The following is a 24,797-nucleotide window of genomic DNA, read 5'->3' on the forward strand; positions in this document are numbered from 1 at the left end:
TTGTGTTTGCACCGTTGTGCATGTTGGCCGGGTAGGTCCCTTCCGGACGGTTGGGCCGCAGCCGAGTCCGTCCGGAGTGGATCGCCTGTCTTCGGACAGTTTGTTGTCAGGGTGCCGTTGTGCCTTGACTTACTGAGTTCTAGTTCATATGACATCTGTTTTGTTTTTGGGAAGATTCGCACCACACGTTTTTCTGGACACTGTCAGGATACCATGTCTCCACACCGGCAGCCCTCAGGGGATCTTTTCTGTTTGGACCTTGGCCACTTTGACGGGGGCCCTCGGTCTCCACCCCTGTACTTCTATTATTTTTCCTTATGGCGGGGGTACCGGTAGTCTCTTGGAACGTCCGCGGCTTGGGCTGCCCGCTCAAGCGGGCTATGGTAGCCAATCAGTTACATAAGTATCACCCAGCCATAATTGCTTTACAAGAGACTCATCTGGTGGGGGACTCTGTTGGTTGTCTTCGGTACTCATGGGTGGGTTGGGGATATCACTCCACCCACTCCACATATTCCCGGGGGGTCAGTGTGCTGATTCATGGGTCACTGGTCTTTCGGGAATTGGGGGTTCAGGTGGACTCTGAGGGGAGGTATGTATTCATACATTGTATGCTTTTTCAAGTTATGTGTGTTTTAGCAATAGTGTACATTCCACCTCCTTTTTCTTCTGGGGTGCTCAGGGAGCTCCTCCAATTTACTATGGACAAAGTTGGTTTGCCACTGTTTATTATAGGGGATTTCAATGGGGTGCTGGACCCCGCCAGGGACAGACACCCTCCACCTTCCCTCGTGGGTGTGGCAAGAGGCACAGCTCTTTCCCGCTTTCTGGCGGAGGTGGATTGGTCAGAGGCGTGGCGCCTTAGAAACCCTGCCGCGGTGCAGTTTTCCTGTTTCTCCAAAACACACTCTACATTGTCTCGTATAGATTTATGTGTGGGAAATAGGGAGGCTCTTGCAATGGTGGAGGACGTTGAGTATGCCCGTAGGGGAATCTCGGATCACTCCCCGTTGGTGGTCAGACTACAGGTTCGCCCTCGGGTGGACTTACGTAGAGCTCCCTGGCGTTTGAATGCCTTCTGGCTGAAACTGTTTCCGCCGGATAATGACATTCCAGCTGCCATTGCCGGCTTTTTTGAGGAGCATGAACGATTCGGGGATGTGCTCCTGAGGTGGGAGGCTTTTAAGTGTTTTCTCCGTGGGATTCTTATAGCTAATGTCAAGAAGGTCCAGAACAGGTCTAAATGCTTTGAGGAACAACTCTCCCAGTGTGCACAGCGGCTGGAGCAGGAATACTTGCTCAATCCCACTGATGATACAAGGGCGGCATGGCTCTCGGCTCAATCGGTATGGGTTGGGGAAGTTCGATCCAAGGCGGACAAAAAGCGATTTTTTGCCAAAACAGCATTTTATGAGGAGGGGGAAAGGACGGGCCGCATGTTGTCGAGAATGGTGGGGGCACGCCCCTCAGTTCCTCCCATAGGGGCTCTCCGCCTGCCTGGGGGAGCTTTGGTTAATACGCAGGATACAATTATGACTGAACTGGTGAGGTTTTACAAGGACCTGTATGCCTCGCGGGCTAATTACAGCCCGGAAGAGCTGCAGGAATATTTAGGTGCCACTCCTCTACCGCAGTTGACGGAGGAACAACGGATGCAGCTCGAAGCGCCAATTACGGAACAGGAGTTGCTAGAAGCGGTGGCCCTCTTTCCGGGATCTAAGGCTCCCGGGGATGATGGCCTTCCTGCTGAAATCTATCAAAACTATTCTGGGTTGTTGTTACCGAAATTATTAGAGGTGTTTAAGAGGGCCAGGGAGGTAGGGACTCTTCCGGAGTCTATGACAAGGGCGAGCATCATATTACTGCTTAAACCAGATAAACCCCCCACGGACCCGGGATCCTACAGACCCATCTCCTTGCTCCAAACAGATGTCAAGTTACTGGCTAAAGTTTTGGCACGTAGAGTTAACAAGGTTATAACACACATCATACATGAAGACCAGGCGGGATTTATGCCCAATAGATCTACGGCCCTTAACCTGCGTCGCCTGTTTGTTGCGATTCAGACGCCGGCGGATAACGCGGGGGAGAGGGCGCTGCTGTCCCTGGATGCCAACAAGGCATTTGACAGCGTTGAGTGGCGATACCTCTGGGCGACCATGGAATCCTTTGGTTTTGGCCCTATTTTCCTGTCCTGGGTGAAGTTATTGTACTATCAACCGACGGCTTCCATTAGGGAGGGAGGTAGGGTCTCTGCATGCTTTTCTCTGGGAAGAGGGACGAGGCAGGGGTGTCCGCTGTCACCCCTATTGTTTGCCATAGCGATAGAGCCCCTTGCAGCGCGCATTAGGGCCCAGCAGTCCATCGTGGGGTTCCGCTATGGTCCCTATCAGGATAAAGTCCTGCTCTACGCGGACGATATGCTCCTGACGTTGGGAGATACTGATGTTTCCCTGAGCACTGTTATGGCGGTTATTACTGAGTTTGGTCGGTTTTCCGGACTCACTATAAACTGGTCCAAATCGGCCCTTCTGCAGTTAGACGGGGAGGTTGCCCCTTCCCCGGGTCCCCACTGTCCGGTCCCCGTGGTCCAGCAGTTTAAATATCTGGGAGTCGTGGTTTCTGCGGATCCAACCCAGTATGGCTCACTTAATATTAGTCCCCTTCTCACCAGATTCCGTGACAAAATCAGGACTTGGAACAAACTCTGGCTTTCACTAGCCGGTAGGGTTAACCTTATAAAGATGGTATTGATGCCGCAATTATTATATTTCCTCCATAATTCTCCTGCTGTAGTTCCACTGCACACCTTTCGCATAGTTAATACTCTATTCCGAACCCTTCTGTGGAGGGGTAAGGCAGCTAGAGTACGTTTGGAGCAATTACAGAAACCTCGCGAGGGGGGGGGCCTCGCTCTTCCCAATCCGTGGTTGTACTATCTGTCCTCCCAGTTGCAGCATCTGGTGGGGGCGGTGTCCGGGACGCATACTGGCGCGGCACTGGGGGTTATGCAGTGGTTTGCAGGTGCGCGTGGGGTGCCGGAAGGTCTTGAGGCACAGCTTTTTACTAAACCCAACAAGCGTTTCCCGACAGATTATTACAAAAAATATGGGACAAAACTAAACAACTTCAGGGAGCCATGGGCTACACTAATTTCAGTCCGATTTGGGAAAATAAGACTTATCCTGAATTATGTAAGTTGGACCAGGCGGATAGGTGGCGAGTATATGGGGTGACTCACCTTACGCATGTTTTGCGGGAGGGGTCCCTCCTGACTTTTGAGCAGCTTCAGGAGCGATTCTCACTGCCGGACAGTATGCGGTTTTATTACTTTCAATTGCGACACGCGATGGGGGTGCAGGCAGCCCGGGGACAGCTCTTTCTGTCCCTGACTCCTGTTTTCTTCCTTATGCAACAATATACGGACACCAAAGGCTTCATATCTGGCTGCTACGCCTCTCTTCTGGGTTCGTTTTTGGGAAAATACCCAAGCCCGGCTTGTGACCGTTGGAGCGAGGACGTGGGGGAGATCCCGGGGGAACTGTGGGAGGAGGCCTTGGAGGCAGTTCATAGCTGCTCTCTCAACGTCTCCCACCAGGTGTCGCAGCTGTACATCCTACTTAGAGTGCATCACACCCCCCTGAAGCTTCATGCTATGGGTCTTCGCGACGATGACCTCTGTGGACGATGCCAAAGAGAGAAAGGGGACTTGATTCACTTGTTGTGGAGATGTCCGAAGTTGCACAGGTACTGGTCCACGGTGATATCTGCCATTAATGGGGCTCTGGGGGTGGACATCCCTAGGGATCCCAGACACTGTATTCTTGGGATACTGGAGTCGATAGTGGAGGATGGGTTTCTGAGAGAGGCCGCCGCTCGGGCGCTCTTTCAGGCCCGTTTAATTATCTTGAGACACTGGATAGCGCAGGCAGCACCTACATACAGGATGTGGCTGGAACAGATGGGTTCCACTTTACGTATGGAGAAGGTTATATACCAACATCGGGGGGTGCCCCAGAAATTCTCAAAGGTATGGGGAGTATGGTTGAATAGTCCGGGCATGGCCCCTGATGATCTCGTTCTGGACCGTTTGTTATTGTAATTCTTTGGGTGTGGCTGTCTGGTTCAAATGTCTGGGGTGGGGGAGTTCCCTGCATCTGCATTTTCATATACTATGTTCTCTTTTCTGTGGATCGAACTGTACCTATGTGTGATCAACTTGGGGGGACTGTGGCATGGTGTGGACTATGTAATGTTTATGGTTTGAAGCTGCCATCCGATAGTGTCTCTTTTATTGAATGTAATGGTGTGAATTTTTCTCAATAAAGCTTTTATTGATTTAAAAAAAAAAAAAATTTACTGCAGATTAGTTGACTAAAATAAAAAAAAACATTCAGAAGACTAAAATACATCTAAAACTAAAATGGCATTTTAACCACTTGCCGACCGCCGCACGACTATCTACGGCGGCGGTCAGCCCCTCACAGGCAAAGTGACGTAGGTCTACGTCGCTCGCCTGTGAGGGTTTAGGGAGCGAGCGCGCGCCGCCGGAGGCGCGCTCCCGCTCCCGCGTGGTCACGGCCCCCCCCGCGCGTGTGACCGGCGGACCCGATCGCCGCCGGCCACTCTGCGATCGGCGGGGGAGAGGGAGAAAGTCAGGCAGCTTGTGTAAACAAGCTGCCTGTCATTCTCCTCTCTGTATGAGAGCTGATCACATGGATCTACTATGTAGATCCATTGATCACTCTGCATACAGTTGAAGCCACAGCCAATCACAGTTAGAATCACGCCCCTAGGGACACACACAGCCCCTCCCTCTCAAATAAAGTTAACCCCTTCACTACCAGTGTATTTTTACAGTAACAGTGCATATATATAGCACTGATTACTGTAGAAATGTCACTGGTAACCCCAAAAGTGTCAAAAATGTCAGTCAAGGGTCCGATCTTTCCGCCGCAATGTCGCAGTACCGCAAAAAAAATCGCAGATCGCCGCCATTACGCGTTAAAAAAAAAAACAACAAAAATGTCAAAAATCTTTCCCTTTGTTAGTAAACGCAATAACTTTTGCGCAAACCAATCAAAATACGCTTTTTGCGATTTTTTTTACCAAACATAGGTAGCATAAAACAAATTGGCCGAAAATATTAAAAAATTTTGATTTTTACATTTTTTTTTGGGGGAATTTCATATAAAAAAAAGGGAAAAATATTGCTATTTTTGCAAAATTTACGTTCTTTTTTTGTTTATAGCGCGTGATCAAAAAATCGCACAGGTGATCAAATACCGCCAAAAGAAAGCTCTGTTTGTGGGAAAAAAAGGACGCCAAATTCGTTTAGGTACAGCGTCGCACGACCGCGCAATTGTCCGTTAAAGTCACGCAGTGCCGAATCGCAAAATACCCTCTGGTCGTTTAGCAGCCAAATCCTCCGGGGCTTAAGTGGTTAATCAAGACTGACTAAAATGGACATAAATTGAAATTTGATGTCAAAATTAACACTGATTAAATGTTCCCTTTTAATGGCTCGCATAATTTATTTACCTGTATTGTATTTATTTTTCTTTCAGACCTATCAGCATGTTGCTTGTAGTCATTGTTAGCACTTTGATCATTGTCTTGATAGTTCTCCACAGTTTTTGAATTCTTGGACTGTTCTTCAATCTGTTCCAAACACTTTTTGAAAGAGATCAGCATGTCACTGGTTCCGCTGTTGTGTCTGCTGTTTATGGGAATGGAAGTGCTGTACAACTGATGTGATCTTTCACTGTCATTAGTCAAGATTTCCTCCTCATTTTTTTCTCTGGAGGTCAGGTTATTCAAGGGGGCTTTGCCTAGGGAGAGCTGAACATCTTCTGATGGTCTTCTTGCAGCACTGATTTTCTGAGGTGGTAGTCCAAAATCTCCTGCTTCAGATATTTGTCCCCTTTGTTCCTCATCTTTTTCACTGGTTTTGGCCTGAGGCACAACCGTTTCTGTTCCATTTCTCTCTTCTGGTGTAACCAGGCTAACCGGTTCCTTTTTCAAATTTTTAGTATGGTTAACTTGTTCCACTTCTTGGAACATTTTAATAAAGGTGGTTTGGACTGCTTGATTACCAGTGAGTGAGTTTTCTATTGTGGCTTCTTTAATGATGGATAAATCTGAGAAATCTGGCTGAGGGAGGTCTGGTATGTTTGGTAGATTATCTGTCAAAATTTCATTAACATTTCTATCTTTATTAGTTTTGATTTCCCAATCTGTGCCAGATATAATGACCATTTTATCTTTAATTTTCTCAGAAATATCTTCTGCAGCCACCGATTTTGTCAAGTTCTTATTTCGACTGCTTGTTGCAGGGGATTTTTTTCTGTTCCCCGGTTTTACACTTTTGGAAGATCTTGCACTGCTGTCTCTGGAAGACCCTGACCGAATAACTTTAGAGGAACGGCTTCTAGCGGAAGAAGCAGAGCTGGCTTCCTTACGACCTTTTCTGTCTTCTTTAGAACTATTGATATAAACTGGGCTCTCAAACATTTGGAAAATACCTGGGCCATTGTTTTGTGATTTTATCTCAACAAACATGTCACTGTAATGTATGTCCTGGAAATCATGTGCAGACTTTGCTCGAAGAGGCATGGCTGGATTAACGGGAGATTTTGGCCTTTTCTTTGTATAAAGGGATAACTGGGTTTGTGAACGTTGGCTATTTCGCTCTGCACTGCCCGGCTTGGGCCGGCCTTTCTTTGACATTCTTGAGGGTGAAGGCCCAGCAGAGTATGCCAAGGTGGGCAAAGGCACACATTTGCTGCAATTTCTGGTAGAAAAAGGCCTTGAAAATTTTAGGTTAGTTGCTGAGTTGTTTCTTATGTTAGTTTTCTTACTTTTGTTTTCTTTTTGGGCATTTATGTTAAAACTCCTACTGATGTGAGTGAGAATACTCAAGTTTGGCTTCCCTTTAGCGAGAGACTGTTTGACTGGAGGATGGGGAACTTCTGTTTCAGACTCCTGTTCAGAAAAGGTGATTTGTACGAAAGGCACATAGCGTGTCCTTGGTGAATTATTTTTTAAGGACTCTATGACTTTGCTGACATACGGTAGCCTGTTGTCATTTATTGGCATTTTGATGTCCTCTTTTGAGTAATTGTTAGTCATGCTACCGTGTAACAAGTCTGTCTTGTCTTTCAGCAGATCTTGGTCAGAATTTGTAACCAATTTATTGTCTTTGCAGTCGTTGCATGTGTCTCTCACAGTTTTATGGTTCTTCTGTACTGCTAATGGTTCACTTTCAAATGAAGAATCCGTCTTTTCTCTCCAGCTACTCCTTGGTGTCTTGTCATTTGTGTGTGGTTTAGGTAATAATTTACTGCAAATTTGAGGTAGACTAGTGTTTTCATGGCCCATTGAGCCGCCTTTGTCTTCCCTTCTTCCAGAAGCAATTCTTATGCTTGAGTGAGCACTTCTTGACAGATCATCCATCTGGTTTGTACTTCTGGAACTCGTAACACTGACCAAGCTAATCTGAACTTGATCTTTAGATAAGACCATATCTAGTCCATCCACTGGCTTCCGAACACTCTCACATGTTAATCTGTTGCTTCTGGATTTATCAAATGTCTCTGAGTCAAGAAAGGTGATCGATCTCTCTGTTCTGTTTCCTGAACTGGACTTTGGCAGAGGTCTTAGTCTGTAGGATTTAGGGGACAGAGGGGAATAATATACTGGAGGAAAAGTCTGAAATGAAAAAAACAAAAAAGCTTATATTTCAACCTATTTAAGGCTTGACAAGATATTTTCCTTAGAATGAGTGGGGTGACATCTGCCTATGCTCTGTAATGCCATGACTGTTTCTCTTATGATTTTGCTAATGAATGGACTGAAGCAGACCACCTGCAGGTAACATCTTACTAAAGGATTGAGTGCCTCTGACTGCATTTGGAACCAGTCATTGTCCTCTAGGCTATCCTCAAATGTCCTAATCCTTGCCCAAGGTTGGTACTGGTTTCTGATCAATTAGTGGTAGCCTTGTATGATTAACCAACCCTATTAAAATTCCTGTAACCTAAAAGGTCAATATACATAAATTCTGACAATATGTAAAGTGGCTTTTGTAAAAGTTTTAACCATTTGTGAATGAAAATTTGCATCAGAAGATCATTGAAAAGGAAGACTTTAAAAGAATCATTACAAATGGAGTTATATAAGAATCGGAGTATATAGGAATACTTCTCTGTAAGCTTACCTAGGATAGATGATTCATATTTACTCAATTTTTACATAACCTAGCCATACATGAATCGAAATCTTGGCCAGGCCCTGCTGAACTAGCTGAGATTTGATCCATGTATGGGCAGGCTCATTGGTATACAAGTCGACGGGCTGGTTGTACCAACAACCCGTGTCTCATTTTTTTGCATTTGATTACTGCGGGTGGCTATAGCTGCTAGCAATAATCGTGTTTTGTCAGCCAGGAAGGCGACCCACCTATACCAGTGGTCCTCAACCCTGGTCCTCAGGGCCCACTAACAGGCCAGGTTTGCAAGATAACTGAAATACATCCCAGGTGATATATCATTTGCTGCTCAGTGATTGCAGTATTCTAGTCTGCATCTCCCCAAGGTAATACTTAAAATCTGGCCTGTTAGTGGGACCTGAGGACCGGAGTTGAGGACCACTGACCTATACTATAGTAAGACATGACTGTATATTTTTTTGGACAGTGAAATTGGGTAACTGCATAGCAACTTCTGTGTCTGTTTTTAATTTCACACTGCTAGCATCTGTGGAATGTCAAAACTCAATTACAGTTCTATTTTAGATGTGCTTATGATATATAGGCATTTAATATAGTCTCACCTTACTGTTTCCTGGTGCTTCATGTGAGCTTAATCCTAAAAAACACAAAATAAAAGTTTATTCTCTATTCCTCATATATACCCGCATGCCTTGCTCAGAAAAAAAAGAAAGTCCTTGTCAGTCAGTGTTCCTGACTATAGATCAAAGTGTTGAGATCTTGGTGATCAAATAAAAACTACATTTGCTGCCCAAAGCAACTTTTTTTTTTTTTTAATTTCTGCAGTGTAAACTGTTATGGACTTGTACAACACCATCATTTACTGCAGTTCTGTACCAACTATAGGTAGCATGCAAGGTTAATAAACATTTGAACAGCAAGTACATACAACTGTATAGCAAAATATACACAAGACAGAGTGAATCCTAGTTCAAGAAAAAGCAGAATGGGTGAACTGTACCAGTTAAGTGTGTGCCAGACTAGACCGTGGAGGAGGAAGAAGTGTTGGAGCAGTAAGCTGTATATAAAGTGACAGTGGGGCTGATTTACTAAAGGCATTAGACTGGGCACTTTGCAAGTGCAGTTGCTCCAAAGCTTAATAAATGAGGTTACGCTTCACTTTACACAATACCCAATCGCATGCAAAGAAAAAAAAAAACAGGCTTGCACATGATTGGATGATGGAATTAGCAGAGCTTCCCCTCATTTACTAAGCTCTGGAGCAACTGCGCTTGCAAAGTGCACAATTTGTTTGCCTTTAGGAAATCCACCCCACTGTGCCTAGTTATATACAGTTGTGTTCAAAATTATTCAACCCCCCAATGCTGTAAAGGGTTTTAGGGAATTTAGTGTACATTTGTAATTGTATTCAGAATGAAATCCTACAAAGACTTAAAGAACCATATGCAACTAAAATTACATCAATTGGTTTTGTAATACAGCAGTAAATGTTTATTTTGTGAATTCATTGACACAATTATTCAACCCCTTAAAGACTACCACTCTGAAGAACAGAGGTTCCTTTGAAGTGTTTTCAATCAGGTATTGAAAACACCTGTGGATGTCAGGGAGCAGCAAATAAAGCCTAATAAGCACCAACTAGGCAGCTTTAAAATGACCGTGATACTCAGCTCCTTCTAGACATTTACTGGTGTGGTTACAAACATGGTGAAGTCAAGAGAATGGTCCAGGAAGACAAGAGAAGAGGTGATTACTCTTCACAGGAAGGGCAATGGCTATAAGAAGATTGCAAAGATGTTAAACATACCAAGAGACACCATAGGAAGCACCATTCGCAAATTCAAGGCAAAGGGCACTGTTGAAACGCTACCTGGTCGTGGCAGAAAGAAGATGCTGACTTCGACTGCTGTGCGCTACCTGAAGCGTAGAGTGGAGAAAAGTCTCCGTGTGACTGCTGAGGAACTGAGAAAAGATTTGTCAGATGTGGGTACTGAAGTTTCTGCTCAGACAATACGGCGCACACTGCGTAATGAAGGCCTCCACGCCAGAACTCCCAGGCGCACCCCCTTGGTGTCTCCAAAGAATAAGAAGAGTCGAATTCAGTATGCCAAAAGTCATGTGGACAAACCACATACGTTTTGGGATAGTGTTCTGTGGACTGATGAAACAAAATTAGAACTGTTTTTGGGCCCATGGATCAACGCTATGTTTGGAGGAGGAAGAACAAGGCCTATGAAGAAAAGAACACCTTGCCTACTGTGAAGCATGGCGGGGGGTCAATCATGCTCTGGGGCTGTTTTGCTTCTGCAGGTACAGGGAAGCTTCAGCGTGTGCAAGGTACCATGAATTCTCTTCAGTACCAGGTAATATTGGATGACAATGTGATGCAGTCCGTCACAAACCTGAGGCTTGGGAGACGTTGGACCTTTCAACAGGACAATGATCCCAAGCATACCTTCAAGTCCACTAGAGCATGGTTGCAGATTAAAGGCTGGAACATTTTGGAGTGGCCATCACAGTCACCAGACTTAAATCCGATTGAGAACCTCTGGTGGGACTTAAAGAAAGCAGTTGCAGTGCACAAGCCTAAGAATTTGACTGAACTGGAGGATTTTGCCCATGACGAATGGGCGAAGATACCCGTAGATCACTGCAAGACACTTGTGTCAAGCTATGCTTCACGTTTAAAAGCTGTTATAACTGTAAAAGGATGTTGTACTAAGTACTAAGATTGAATGTCACTTGGGGGTTGAATAAAACTGATAATGATGTGAGCACAGAAAAGACATTTGTGGTTATTTCATTATAAATGTTGTGTTCTATTGACCTACATGTGCCTCTTTGATTTAATTGTAAGCAGGATGACTGAATGATCAAAATCAATGTCAAACTGGCCAAAACAATCAATTTCAGTGGGGGGTTGAATCATTTTGAACACCACTATATAGTATAGGAGGAAGCGGAACCTGATTAAGTAAGATGTATATTTGGTTACTGTGTGCCTTGTCAGGTAGTGGTAGTTACGTAGTTACATTGGTCCAACTTGCCCATACCTGGCTGATCCATTTGGGGTTTGCCCATTCCTTGTAATCTGACAATTCGTACAGACTGCATTACTGCTAAATCTATTTTTTTTCCCTTTTTTTTTTTTTGTCTAATAAACAGCATGTCCTATTAGACTAAATTCCTTTGATGCATTTATGTCTGGGGCTTAGGCGCTAGTAGACAGACAGGGTAGCATTTATATATGTTGAAAACATATACAACACTCAAATTAACATTGTTCTATTTCAATAAATTACAAAGTATGATCTTAAATACCCCTTAAAACCAACTACTTGACTGACAGACCTGAAACTATAACACATTTAAAATCAACAGATATTATGCAACAGAGCACTTGTTCTCACAGATACCACGAGTAATCTGTGGGTGAAGGAATGACTTTGTAGTTAAAGTAAGCCAGGCTTTACCTAACTAGTCTTTTAAAATCTTCCCTTCTACTTCCCAACACCTATACTAACTTCTAAGAAAGTTCTGTATACATATTTTGAGCCCACTCCCATATGGTCAAGTGATTTAGCCTGTGTCAGTCAGCACTGGCTGCAGGAAAATGGAGAGTGCGCTCAGACAACAGTTGGTAATGCTAGGGAGTGGTGACATAACCCATTGACTTACTATGGCCCATCCGTTGTCGGAGCCCCTCCTTTCCCTTGCAGTGGCTGCTGGCTGACACATGGGCACAGGATCACATGACCGGAGTGGGCTGAAAATAGGTAAGTATATAGATCTTTCTTCCACAGGTTAGTTAGTATAGGTGTTAGGAGAAAGTGCTTTTAAGACTTGTTGGGTAAATCCCAGAATTCTACTATAAAGGGAAAAAGCTATGGATCACAGGAGTGCAATTAGTTCTGCACTCCTCTCACCTGGTTTCAGCCCTCAGTAGGCTGAAACAGAAGTCCACTGTTGGCTGACACCATTCAGCTGGTCCAGGCGCTGGATCAGTTCCCACTTTACAGTGAGGCTCCACCCAGATGCCTGGACCAGCAGCTGGCTCAGCCTCTCAGCGATCTGCTGGGGGACTGAGCCAGCCACTCCTGCCCCCTCCACAGCCCAATGCTCCAGTGAGCGCTGGAGGGGAGAGAAGCGAGCTGGGGACTGAGTCATCTCTCTCCGCTCAGTTCTCCCCTCCACTCTGAGCAATCAGTAGTTTTTATATATACATATATATACCCAAAAAACAGTGCTCGCAAAATAATTAAATCAGTAGTTTTTGATCACTTAGTTCTCAGTGCAGGGAAAATGCGGCATCGGGTCAATGCTACATTTGTTTGTCCCAACCCCATGCTTTTAACTGAAACAGAATGTTGTAAATTATAGCACCAAGAATTCTGGGAATGCAACATGTATAACGGTTACCTTCACCCCCTATATGAGATGGGAGAAATGCATCAGAAAGTCTAGTCTGATGGGCATGTCATGGGCAACAAACAATGAAGTTTGTTGATATTGAAAAAAATAGCAGTGATGTGGTCTGTATTGTACCATAAACAAATAAAATCCTTACTTTATGAGAATGAATAGTTGAAAATGCATTTTATAAGAGTTGCATTTGGTTACTGGTTGACTTTATATGCAGTCAACCGCTACAATAGTTTTGCTGTAGCATAGATTTTTTTTAAAGTGTGGCTTTTGGTGCGGTTATACATACTTTGAAGACCATCTTCCTGTGTGCTGCCTCTTAGTCTAATAACTTGCCCCTGATCCAGTGCACCATCAACTTTGCTGCTAGTTGCTGGCATACATCCACTTGTCAAAATTCTGCTGGCCAGGCCGGTGCATATGCGTTACACTCTTTCAAATCCTAGGAGAGTTAGTACTCCAATGGAGCATGAAGTCTAGCCATCTAGCAGAATAAAGCTGATCTGTAAATTGGGCAGAAGCTTGTGTGCACAGTAGGAAGAGGATTGTGTTGAAACATTGCAAAGGCTGTGCAGCTCCAGGCGAGGCCATGCAGTGAAGACATCCCTTATTTTCTGTTGGAGCAAGTCGGGTTAGGGTAAAGAAACAGGTTTTACTTTTGGCATGGGGCACAGTGTTAGATCAGCAAAGCAATAGGTTTGCTTGGCCTACAGGTAAAGTTATTGGGGTCTGCAAAGAATTTGAGCAGACTTCTTGTAGCAGGGCAAGCCCTACCATTGGACCCCAGGCAACACTTGGGGGCAGCAATTTGACCCCCAAGACTTTTTTTTTTTTCCAGCAGTTGTCATCAGTTTGCGGCACGTCACGTGCACCATTTTCCCATCTCATACTGCCGCCCGTAGTGCAAACTGATGAGTATGAGGAGGCGGAACGTCTCTTCTGGGGAACCTCTTTCATGTGATTATGGTGTGCGCGCAATGATGTCAGACATCAGCGCACTCCATCTCATGCAGGGCAGGCTCGATCTTCTAGGGCGGTGGGCGCGGCAGACAAAGGAGTGATAGGAGGAGTGACAGTGGGTGTTTGGACCAATGCGGTGGTGAGTCATGGAAGAAGATAACAGTATATATATTTTCTACATTTTATATTTATATAAAATGGATGTGGGGGCCTTTTGATGGGAGTGTTTTTTTTTTTTTGGGGGGGGGGGGGGTGTGGGGGCAGCATTTTATTCTTGTCTTGGGCCAGCCCTGGCTAGTAGTATAATGTGCGAGTGCGATACCGTCAATCATATGCTCCAAACCAATTGACAACGTTGGGTTTCTAAATGGGTGTTCCACCTTTTGATGTTTCAAAGTCTTTAACACAATTATATTGGCAACTGCAATCTAGTTCAAATGTTGATCTTAATCTATTTAAAGCTATATAAAGGAATGGATTACTTTGCTTAATGTGTTCCTTTATGTATCTGAGGTTTCGGAGCGGGTCAACTGCTAATTGTGCTTCTGCGATGTTTGGGTCTGAGTGGGACCCTTTCAACAGGTAACCGAGCCCAAGTCCCTCCAGCTGGACGTCCGTCTCATCTTTCTTCACATAAAGCGGTGGCAGTGATGGGTTCTTCCTAATGGATGGCCTTGAGGTCGAGCTCTCTGGTGAGAAGTCAGGGAACCATTGTGCAGGTAGAAAGTTTTTCTTCCTGGAATACAAAAGTGTCAGTTCATTAGATTGTATAGCCTATATAATGCTTTTTAATCAGTTCAATTCACAAACACTTTGCATGGGTTGGGAATTTGGGTTTTATCACATCACATAGCTCCTCGTTTCAGCTTTCCTTAAAACATCACTATTTTTTAACACTAATGTGATATATGCAATAACTCCTATAGCAGTGTTGCCAACATAGAAAATTTACTGACATGACACCCAGAATTTACTGGCACAGTCAAAAGTTTACAAAGCTTCAGTTTTAAGTGCGAATTTCAGTATTTAGGCTGCAACTAAATACAATATGTAGTTAGCAATTTGATTTAGGGTAGATCTTAAGCCAAAAAGTATGTCTTTTATTTTCAATATAGAAAGTAGCTCAAGGCCAGGACTCAGGAGGGCAAGGATTTAGAATGGGCAAGCGCACACACATCACAGTGCCACTTACAGCAGCACCGATGATGACACCTCACTGACATGAAACGTCACAGTGAGTCTCTTTTCACGCCAGATGGTCCCTTCAGTCAATTCCAGTCCAAACACTGACCGTCTCACTCCCGGTTAGCCTTGCTCCTGTTCTGCAGTTCCGCACATGAGGCTCTGCCCAGCTCCCTTGTACCATGACATCACACGACACACTCAGGCACCGCCTCCACCAGACTTGCCCAAACACACTGTAGCAGACCAGAACTGCGCATGTGCAATTCCGAGCCAAGCGTTCCACCCATATTTTTTTAACTGGTAACCTTTTCCTGTCACTGGCATTTACTGGCAGGATAAGTGTCCGGTTTTTACTGGCTGTCAGTAAAATACTGACGGTTGGCAACACTGAGCTATAGTGTAATGAAGAGAAGGGTTTCCGAACAATTAGATGAAAAAGCTGCTTATTGATCCAAATATTTAATGACATGTCTTGAGAAACAAATTACTATGCATTTGTACTATGTAAAAAGGGTATGGAAGAGATACAATATGCCTGGCTTTATTTTATGGTTTGTATAAAGAAGTAAGTTGGGTAATATCATCTTGCTTTTCTTTTTAAGAGAGGATGCTAGTGGGATTAAGGTAGAATAGTCATAAATGCAGCCCCCCCCCTCTGTGGTTTGGTAGATAGAATAGAAGAAAATGGCCAAGAAGGGGTGATGAAAGAAGAAAGAGAGGAAACAAAATGGCAGGACTGTGGCTTTTTGGAAGAGAAAGAGTGGTGAGAAGCCTGGACAGAAAAACCTTCTATTAGTATTGGTAACTTGGTTGTGCAGTAAATGTGGTCAGGTTAGGGGTCCACTAGTGACTAATGAAAGGATGGTTATGTTTTTACATAGAATGCTGCAGTTATGGGAAAGTCCCTAGTTGGTAACAGGAGCTTGACCTCTTGAAAATCTTCTGAACTTCACATGCTTGCTAGCCAACCTTCACCCTCCTTCACTCTTGATCACTCTCCAATCTACACTTGATTCCGCTATATTCTTACTCCCTCCTGCCACTTCCCATTTTTCTAATGGCACTTTTCCACTGCAAGTACCGGCTCGGCTCTACTCGGCCCTGCTTGCTTTTCCACTGCTGGTACCACATGGTACGGTGTTGGAACGGTTCGGTACGGTATGGTTTGCTTTTCCACTAAAGTAGTACTAAAGTTAAGTGGGTGGGATAACAACGGGGTGAGTGGGGTTCTCTGACCAATCAGTGGCTAGTAGTGACTGCATGCAAAGGATTGTGGGATATGGTACCTCTTGGAACCAAAATCGAGGTGGTACTGTTTTTGAGAGCCGTACCATTCAGTTCCATGCAGTGGAAAAGCGCCGCCGTACCGTACTGAACCGTTCTTACACCATGCCATGCGGTACCAGCAGTGGAAAAGCACAAAAGCGAGCCGAAACCGTTCGGTTCCATGCAGTGGAAAAGCGCCATAAGTACACATTAACCAATTTTCAGGCACCTTCACCTGCAGAAATAAGGACAGTGCCTTGAAAAAGTATTCATACCCATACCATAAGTCTCCACATTTTGTCATGTTGCAAACAAAAACGTAAATTTATTTTATTGGGATTTCATGTTATAGACCAACACAAAGTGGCACATAATTGTGAAGTGGAAAGAAAATGATAAATGGTTTTTAACATGTTTTACAAATAACTGAGAAGTGTGGCTTGCATTTGTATTCAGCCCCCATTACTCTGATACCCCTAACTAAAATCTAGTGGAATACCAATACCCTTCAGAAGTCACCAAATTAGTAAATAAACTCCACCTCTGTGTAATTTAATCTCAGTATAAAAACAGCTGTAAAGCCCTCAGATGTTTGTTTAAAACTTTAGTAAACAAACAGCATCATGAAGGCCAAGGCACACACCAGGCAGGTCAGGGATAAAGTTGTGGAGAAGATTAAAGCAAGGTTTAAAACAATAGCCCAAGCTTTGAACATCTCATGGAGCTCTGTTCAATCCATCATATAAAACATCTAATGGCGCTTTTCCACTGCATGGAACCGAAAGTTTCGGCTCGCTTTTGTGCTTTTCCACTGCTGGTACCGCATGGTATGGTGTAGGAACGGTTCGGTACGGTACGGCGGCGCTTTTCCACTGCATGGAACCGAACGGTACGGCTCTCAAAAACAGTACCTACTCGATTGTGGTTCCAATGGAGCTTTTCCACTGCATGGAACCGAACGGTTCGGCTCGCTTTTGTGCTTTTCCACTGCTGGTACCGCATGGTATGGTGTAGGAACGGTTCGGTGCGGCGGCGCTTTTCCACTGCATGGAACCGAACGGTGCGGCAAACAGTACCTACTCGATTGTGGTTCCAAGAGGTACCATACTCGGTACCATATCCCACAATCCTTTTGCATGCAGTCACTACTAGCCACTGATTGGTCAGAGAATCCCACCCACCCCGTTGTTATCCCAACCACTTTACTACTTTAGTGGAAAAGCAAACCATACCGTATCGAACCGTTCCAACACCGTACCAAAGGGGTACCAGCAGTGGAAAAGCAAACCGGGCCGAGTAGAGCCGAGCCGGTACTTGCAGTGGAAAAGTGCCATAACATGCACAAGGCCAGCTTCATAAAGTCCTGGTTTGATGAGTTTGGTGTGGAGGAACTAGAGTGATTTGCACAGAGCCTTAATGCCACTGCCCACCCTTGGGATGAAATTTAAAGCTGATTGTAAGCTAGGTCTTCAGCATCAGTACTTGACTTCACGGATGTTCTTTTGGCTATATGGGCGCAAATTCTCAGTCACAAAACCTTGTGGAAAGCCTTCCCAGCACAGCAGAGTGGAGGATTATATAGCCACAAAGGGAAGCCAAGGTAGGTATCCACAAGCTTTATATAATCTAGTGTTAAAACAACTCATGAGTGAAGTATCCAGGAGGATTAAGAAAGACGGGTGAGGAAAATGACTGATGATTAAGATAAGAATGTCCAATGCATAACTGAGCGGATAAGTGACTGAAATTTTGCTAAAGTGCTGAGAATCAGTGAAGAGTGACACAAGTCTGGAGCAGGAACAACCAAGATTTAGGAAGCAGAGAGGAAGATGGGTGAATTGCACCTTCCAAGAGACTCTGTAAAAAGTGATACTATACTTATTAAATAGAATGTAGAAGGCAGTAATGTTTGTACAATGAATACCTTGATTTTAAAGTTACCTTTCATCCATTGTATTCCCTTCCAGATCACGAAGAGGGGCTCCTCCTTCTCCACAAGCTTCTGGACAGATCCGAACTTCTATAAATTTACAGATACACCAGTAAAATGTATTATTTCTTTTCCTCAAAGAGATTTCTTTTGATGTTGCAAAACAAACCTTTAAAGGGAATTATCTTAATATTGGTCAATGTATGAATGTGATTATGTATGTGTAAAAATGCAGTGAGAGAAAAAAGTATTTGATCCCCTGCTGATTTTGTACGTTTGCCCACTGACAAAGAAATGATTACTCTATCATTTTCATGGTAGGTTTATTTTAACAGTGAGACACAGAATAACAACAAAAATATCCAGAAAAACCTATTTCAAAAAGTTATAAAATTGATTTGCATTTTAATGAGTGAAATAAGTATTTGACCCTTTCGCAAAACATGACTTAGTACTTGGTGGCAATCACAGAGGTCAGATGTTTCTTGTAGTCGGCCACCAGGTTTGCACACATCTCAGGAGGGATTTTGCCCTACTCCTCTTTGCAGATCCTCTCCAAATCATTAAGGTTTTGAGGCTGACATTTGGTAGCTGGAACCTTCATCTCCCTCCACACGCACTGCTCAAAAAATTAAAGGAACGCTTTGTAAACACATCAGATCTCAATGGGGAAAAAAAAATCTCATGCTGGATATCTATACTGATATAGACTGGGTACTGCATTAGGAACAAAAGGATGCCATAATGTTTGATGGAATTGAAAATTATCAACCTACAGAGAGCTGAATTTAAAGACACCCTGAAAATCAAAGTTAAAAAAAATTATGCAGCAGGCTAGCCCATTTTGGTGAAATTTCACTGCAGCAACTCAGAGGCTGCGAATTGTTGGGCACCAGGAGGAACCCAGGACGCACTGCACCAGCGATTGGTCTGACAATGGGTCCAAGGATTTCATCCCGATACCTAATGGCAGTCTGGGTGCCAATGTCTAGCCTGCAGAGGTCTGTGCATCCGCCCCATGTATGTATTCCTCCCCAGACCATCACTGACGCACCACCAAACCGGTCATGCTGAACGATATTACAGGCAGCATAATGTTCTCCACGGCTTTTCCAGACTCTTTCCTGCCTGTCACATGCTCAGGGTGAACCTGCTCTCATCTCTGAAAAGCACAGGGCACCAGTGGTGGACCTGCCAATTCTGGTGTTCAATGGCAAATGCCAATCGTGCTCCACGATGCTGGGGCAGTGAGCACCGGACCCACTAGAGCAGTGGTCCTTAACTCCGGTCCTCGGGGCCCACTAACAGGCCAGATTTTAAGTATTACCTTGGGGAGATGCAGACTAGAATACTGCAATCACTGAGCAGCAAATGAAATCACCTGTGATGTAATTTAGTTATCTTCCAAACCTGGCCTGTTAGTGGGCCCCAAGGACCAGAGTTGAGGACCACTGCACTAGAGGATGTCAGGCCTTCAGGCTACCTTCCAGTCTGTTTCTGATTGTTTGGTCAGAGACATTCACACCAGGGGTCTGCTGGAGGTAATTTTGTAGGGCTCTGGCAGTGCTCATCAGCTGAGACTGATTAACCCCCCCTCTGCTACTTAACTGACCAGATCAATATCCCAGGAGATTACTTGACGCTATACTATTCCTTTAATGTTTTGAGCAGTGTATTTTTGATGGGATTAAGGTCTGAATACTGGTTGAGCTACTCCGGGGCCTTAAAGTGCTTCTTCTTGAGCCACTCCTTTGTTGCCTTGGCTGTGTATTTTGGGTCACTGTTATGGTGGAATACCCATTCATGACCCATTTCCCTGGCTGAGGGAAGGAAGTTCTTACCCAAGATTTGATGCTACATGGCCCTGTCCAGAGTCTCTTTGACGCAGTGAAGTTGTCTTTTCCCCTTAGCAGAAAAATATCCCCAAAGCATAATGTTTCCAACTCCATGTTTGACGGTGGGGATGGTGTTCTTGGGGCCATGGGCAGCATTCCTCCTCCAAACAGGTGAGTTGAGTTGATGCCAAAGAGCTTGATTTTGGTCTCATCTGCCTACAACACTTTCACCCAGTTTTCCTCTGAATCATTTTAGATGTTCATTAGCAAACTTCAGACGGGCCTGTGCATGTGCTTTCTTGAGCAGGGGGACCTTGTGGGTGCTGCAGGATTGTAGTCCTTCACGGCTTAATGTATTACTAATTGTTTTCTTGGTGACTTGGTGAGGTCATTGACCTGATTCCCCGTGTGGTTCGGGACTGATTCCTCACTGTTCTCATGATTATTGAAACTCCACAAGGTTGGAGGGGGAATAGGGACCTCAAACCCAACCCATTCTTTTTTCCTTTTATCCCCCCTTCCTTTATTTTTATTTTTTCCCCCTCTTTTTTATAGGTTTTGTTAGTTTCTTTAAGGAAATAATGTACGGTTAGGATGGTAGAGAATCAAGTGTCTTATCTGTATCTTTTGGAATGCATTGGCTAATGTTTCTCCCATAACTGTCTGTATGAAAAGTTGTTTTCTAGAAAAAAAAAAAAAGAAACTCCACAAGCTATCTTGAATCGAGCCCCAGACCGAGAGAGATTGACAGTGATTTTGTGTTTTTTCCATTTGCGAATAACCGCATCAGCTGTTGCCATCCTCTTACCAAGCTGCTTGGTTGGTCCTGTAGACAGGTGTCTTTTGTACAGGTACACAGCTGAGGTTAGGAGAACTTCCTTTAAGAGAGTTCTCCTAATCTCCGCTTGTTACCTGTAGAGAAGACACCTGCGAACCAGAAAACTTGCTGATAGGGGATCAAATACTTATTTCACTCATTAAAATGCAAATCAATTTATACTTTTTTGTGAAATTAGTTTTTCTGGATAGTTTTGTTGTTGTTTGGTCTCTCACTGTTAAAATATTCCTACGATTAAAAGTATAGACAGATCATTTCTTTATCAGTGGGCAAGCATACAAAATCAGTAGGGTATCAAACACTATTTTTCCCCGTGTGTGTGTGTGTGTGTGTGTATATAAAAAAACATTTCTGCATGCAGATGTAAAGCTGCCTGTAGATTTTTAATTAAAAAGTCTTAGGAAAATTCTCAGAACACTTGAATGTCGTTCGAAAGAATTTATCTTCTTTTAATATTTGATGTTGGAATGAATGGACTTTACCAAACGAAAACCTCATTCACTCTCAGAAATTAGTTTAAAAAAAATTCCATCCTGCTCCTTCAAATTTTCTTGTCAGCAGTTGAAAATTAACCTTTATTTAACCCCACTAATGATTAGAAAAATTAACAAGCTTTCTGAGGAACCAATTTACGGCCAGCCTAAAAAGAGAAAAGTGCCTTGAGTGAACACGTGTTGATGTTGACCAAGGATCTCCAAAAAAAAGGCTCAGTGCTTTGGTGGTTATTTCACAGCAAAAAACAGTGTGGGTGGCACAGTGGTGTAGTGGTTAGCACTTTCACCTAGCAGCAAGAGGGTCACTGGTTCGAATCCCAACCACGACACTACCTGCCTGGAGTTTGCATGTTCTCCCTGTGTCTGCGTGGGTTTCCTCCCACACTCCAAAGACATGCTGGTAGGTTAATTGGATCCTGTATAAAAAATTGGCCCTACTGTGTATGCATATGAGTTAAGGACCTTAGATTGTGAGCTCCTGGAGGGCAGGGATCGATGTGAATGTGCAATGTATATGTAAAGCGCTGCGTAAATTGACAGCGCTATATAAGTACCTGAAATAATAATTTTGGGGCTTCACAGGACCCCATCAGCCATGAGACTTTTTGTGTAGGGAGGTGTGCTGCCAGCTCATTGGGCTGCCATAACACAGCATATAGTATGAATATGGTCTTATTGTTTCTCTTTCTCAGTGTATGTCTATTAAGACTGACAACAAGAAAATGTCCATGTGGCTTTTTCTTGTGTATCTGCATACAGTGTTAAAGTGACATTAAACTCTGGTTTAAAAAAAAAAATATATATATATATATATAAATTTTTTTTCATTCTACTCAAGTATGTATTCTTAACTCAAAGTCCTTTCTATTGCTTCTATCGGCCTGCTCCAAAATCATTTTTTTTCTTGCCGCTGTGATTAGGGTATGGATATTCACATGAATGTTTATTCGAAAATCTACCAGTGTATGGCCAACTTTAGCTTTTCTTTTTTGGTAAAAACAAATAACAGACACAACAGTCAGCTTGCTGTACCTGCTTCTGGCTCCTGACTTATATCTTCTACAATAATCCCATCACAGAGTGGCTGAAAATAAAAATGGAAGGCCATATGAATGTTGTTGAAATGAAGAAACTAAAAATGCCTTTTTAAAGCTTACACATAAAAAAAAATAAATATATATTACTGTAAATTTGATTTATTTAGCGTACGTTGCACAATGATAAAACACGATACCAGCAACACGTGTACCTGGTCAAAGGCAACCTGAAAAGTTGCTGAACATTGGCAACTGTTACCGGTCTTTCCCCAGTGGGATGACCTGCCACAAATTCCCATTTCACAACCTGTTGTAACAGTGCTGTCTCGTTACGTAATTAGTCATTGTGTCAGCAGACAGAGAGGTGGCGGAGGACTGCTGCCAACCATCTGCCTTTACATGATACGGCTGAGCGATTATTACCCAAGAGGCAGGTGGCGGCTGTATTCTGTAATCCTAACTGAAGGGGAACAAAGGAGCTTCAATCCTGGACTCGCATCTGCCTGGCTGGAGGGCATAAGCTGCCCAAAACACTTAGAGCTGGACCAGATACCCATATTTTCCAATTACTGCACTACTAGTTTTTCTATGGCAGAGCGTAAAACTTTTTTGCTTGTTGCTTACTGCACTTTTGAATTAATTTCAGGTCATTTTTAACTGTTGGTTAAAGGCTAAGTTCACCTTTTAAAACAATAATAATTGCACATATTTTTTGTAGGAAATTGCATTTATTTGTTTTCACAGGGGCCTGCAAAGTATTGCACCTGTGATCTGTTGGGTGCAACAGTCTCCTGCAGCTCCGTGCCCATACCAAGGTACAGGCTTTCAGTTGGAGAGCTAGACGAAGTGTCAATGGACTGAGTGTGGTGAATACTGCAATCATATTCCATTTGGAACTACAAGTCCATCTGCCGTGAAAGAATATGGAGCTAGTAGTTCATTCCATTAATTCAGGGATCACTGTGAGTAAATGATGCAGCTCTGTGGGCAGAGTCCAGCAGATTTGACAACAAAGCCGGAAGCTTAACACATTATCTGATTGGAGAGAGTGCCCCCGATCCCTCCCCTTTCTTTGACACAGGCTGTCGGAGTGGCCACATCATCTCAATATCCCTTGGCCTGCCACATTATTGTCCCGCAAGCAGCCATCTTTCTGGTGGGCTCCAGCCTTACTACACACCACACTGAAGTGTGCCTTACCTGCAGGACACCAACAGCTGGTCACTGGTGCGCTGGGCTGTGGGGGGGGGGGGGCTGGCTCAGGCTCTCAGCAGCTTGCTGAGCGGGGTGCCAGTCCAGGCATCCAGGTGGATCTCCACCATATGGTCGTGATCTTTCCCTAGCCTGGACTGGCTCTGTGTTGTACACCTATAGCAGGTTGCAGCCCACTGTCAGCTAAAAACAGGTCACAGGCGTGCAAAATGAACTGTGATCCACAGGAGACATACAGCCAAACAAGCTTTGGCTGTACCTCTACTTTAATGGGAAATGGTCTAGTACATTACTCTAAGGAATACAACAATCATTTTTATTAAACAGTTGGTGTAATTGCAATGAATATTTAAAAATTTGTGTTCAGTCATTATTCAAATTTACTTCCCAAACTCCACCCCCCCCCCCACCCCCTCTGGATGATGAACCAGCAATTTTTTTCTTCCTCATTCCTGTAGCAAGAAATTACTTTCATTAATCCCTGCAACATCAGCAACAGGCTTATACATTTTAGCTGGGTCAGCTGCTGAGAGCTAAGTTTCTGTTTTCAAACATATGTTCCACTTACCCAGAACTACATCTCCCGAGAGCCCTTTCCCAGGACATAGGTCATTCCTATATGAGCCAGTGTATTTCAGGATTCCTGCATGCCACCCATACAAAGCAACATTATAATCTATGCAAGCCTGCAGCGTTGCTCTTCTTTTTTTTTTTTTTATTTGTGTGTGAATTTACTCTATAAATACAAAGCAATTTACACATGCTAATATGGGTATGCTCCTTGTGAGAGTTTTCTATTTTTCAAAACTATATATTGCTAAATGGTAAAAATTAGCATTAAGACAGAACAACCCACTTTTGGCTAGTTTGTTCTGGAGTCTTGTGTTGAGAAAGACGCCCCCGACCAACTGCTGAGGAAGGAATGTTGATTAGAACTTCTATTCTGAAAAATACATCATTTAGCTGCCTCACACACTAGCAAAGGAAAATCACTCTATGAAAAAACAAAACAACCAAAAATGAAAAGCAAAAAATGAATACACACTCGAGCACTCCAGTTATGTATCTACAAGGATAAAAAGATTTCTTGCTTTGTTGCTTGGTATTCCATTGAATTCAGTCCAGACGTTACAATTAACCACTTCGGCTCTTACACCTGTTAACCCACTTTGGACCAGACCATATCTTCACGTTTCTGCTATGCGTCTATAACTTTGTAATTATTTATAATAAAGAATTGATACAAATATTGTTTTTGGGGGGACAAATGGGGCTTTCTTGTGACACGAAAGTCCTCTGAGAATTTTATATATATTTTGAACACAAGTACTATTACTGTTTCTGGGAGGAAGGGAGGAAAGCAATGGTAAACCTAAACAACATTATGA

General features: G+C 43.7%; 1 protein-coding gene across 1 annotated transcript in view; it reads right to left on the reverse strand.

The window, feature by feature from the left end:
• MAP3K19 (mitogen-activated protein kinase kinase kinase 19) overlaps positions 1–24,797 on the reverse strand; it is a gene marked incomplete at its 5' end in the record, with an annotated part of 65,335 nt that overhangs the window by 20,332 nt on the left and 20,206 nt on the right. The window contains 5 exons of the mRNA XM_082260937.1: positions 5,542–7,710; positions 8,833–8,867; positions 14,095–14,348; positions 18,005–18,083; positions 22,193–22,244. Of these exons, the coding sequence (XP_082117063.1) occupies positions 5,542–7,710; positions 8,833–8,867; positions 14,095–14,348; positions 18,005–18,083; positions 22,193–22,244 (2,589 nt within the window). The remainder of the gene's footprint in view (positions 1–5,541; positions 7,711–8,832; positions 8,868–14,094; positions 14,349–18,004; positions 18,084–22,192; positions 22,245–24,797) is intronic.

Source organism: Pelophylax lessonae, assembly GCF_965119305.1.
Source record: "Pelophylax lessonae genome assembly, chromosome: 6".
Taxonomy (NCBI): Eukaryota; Metazoa; Chordata; class Amphibia; order Anura; family Ranidae; genus Pelophylax; species Pelophylax lessonae.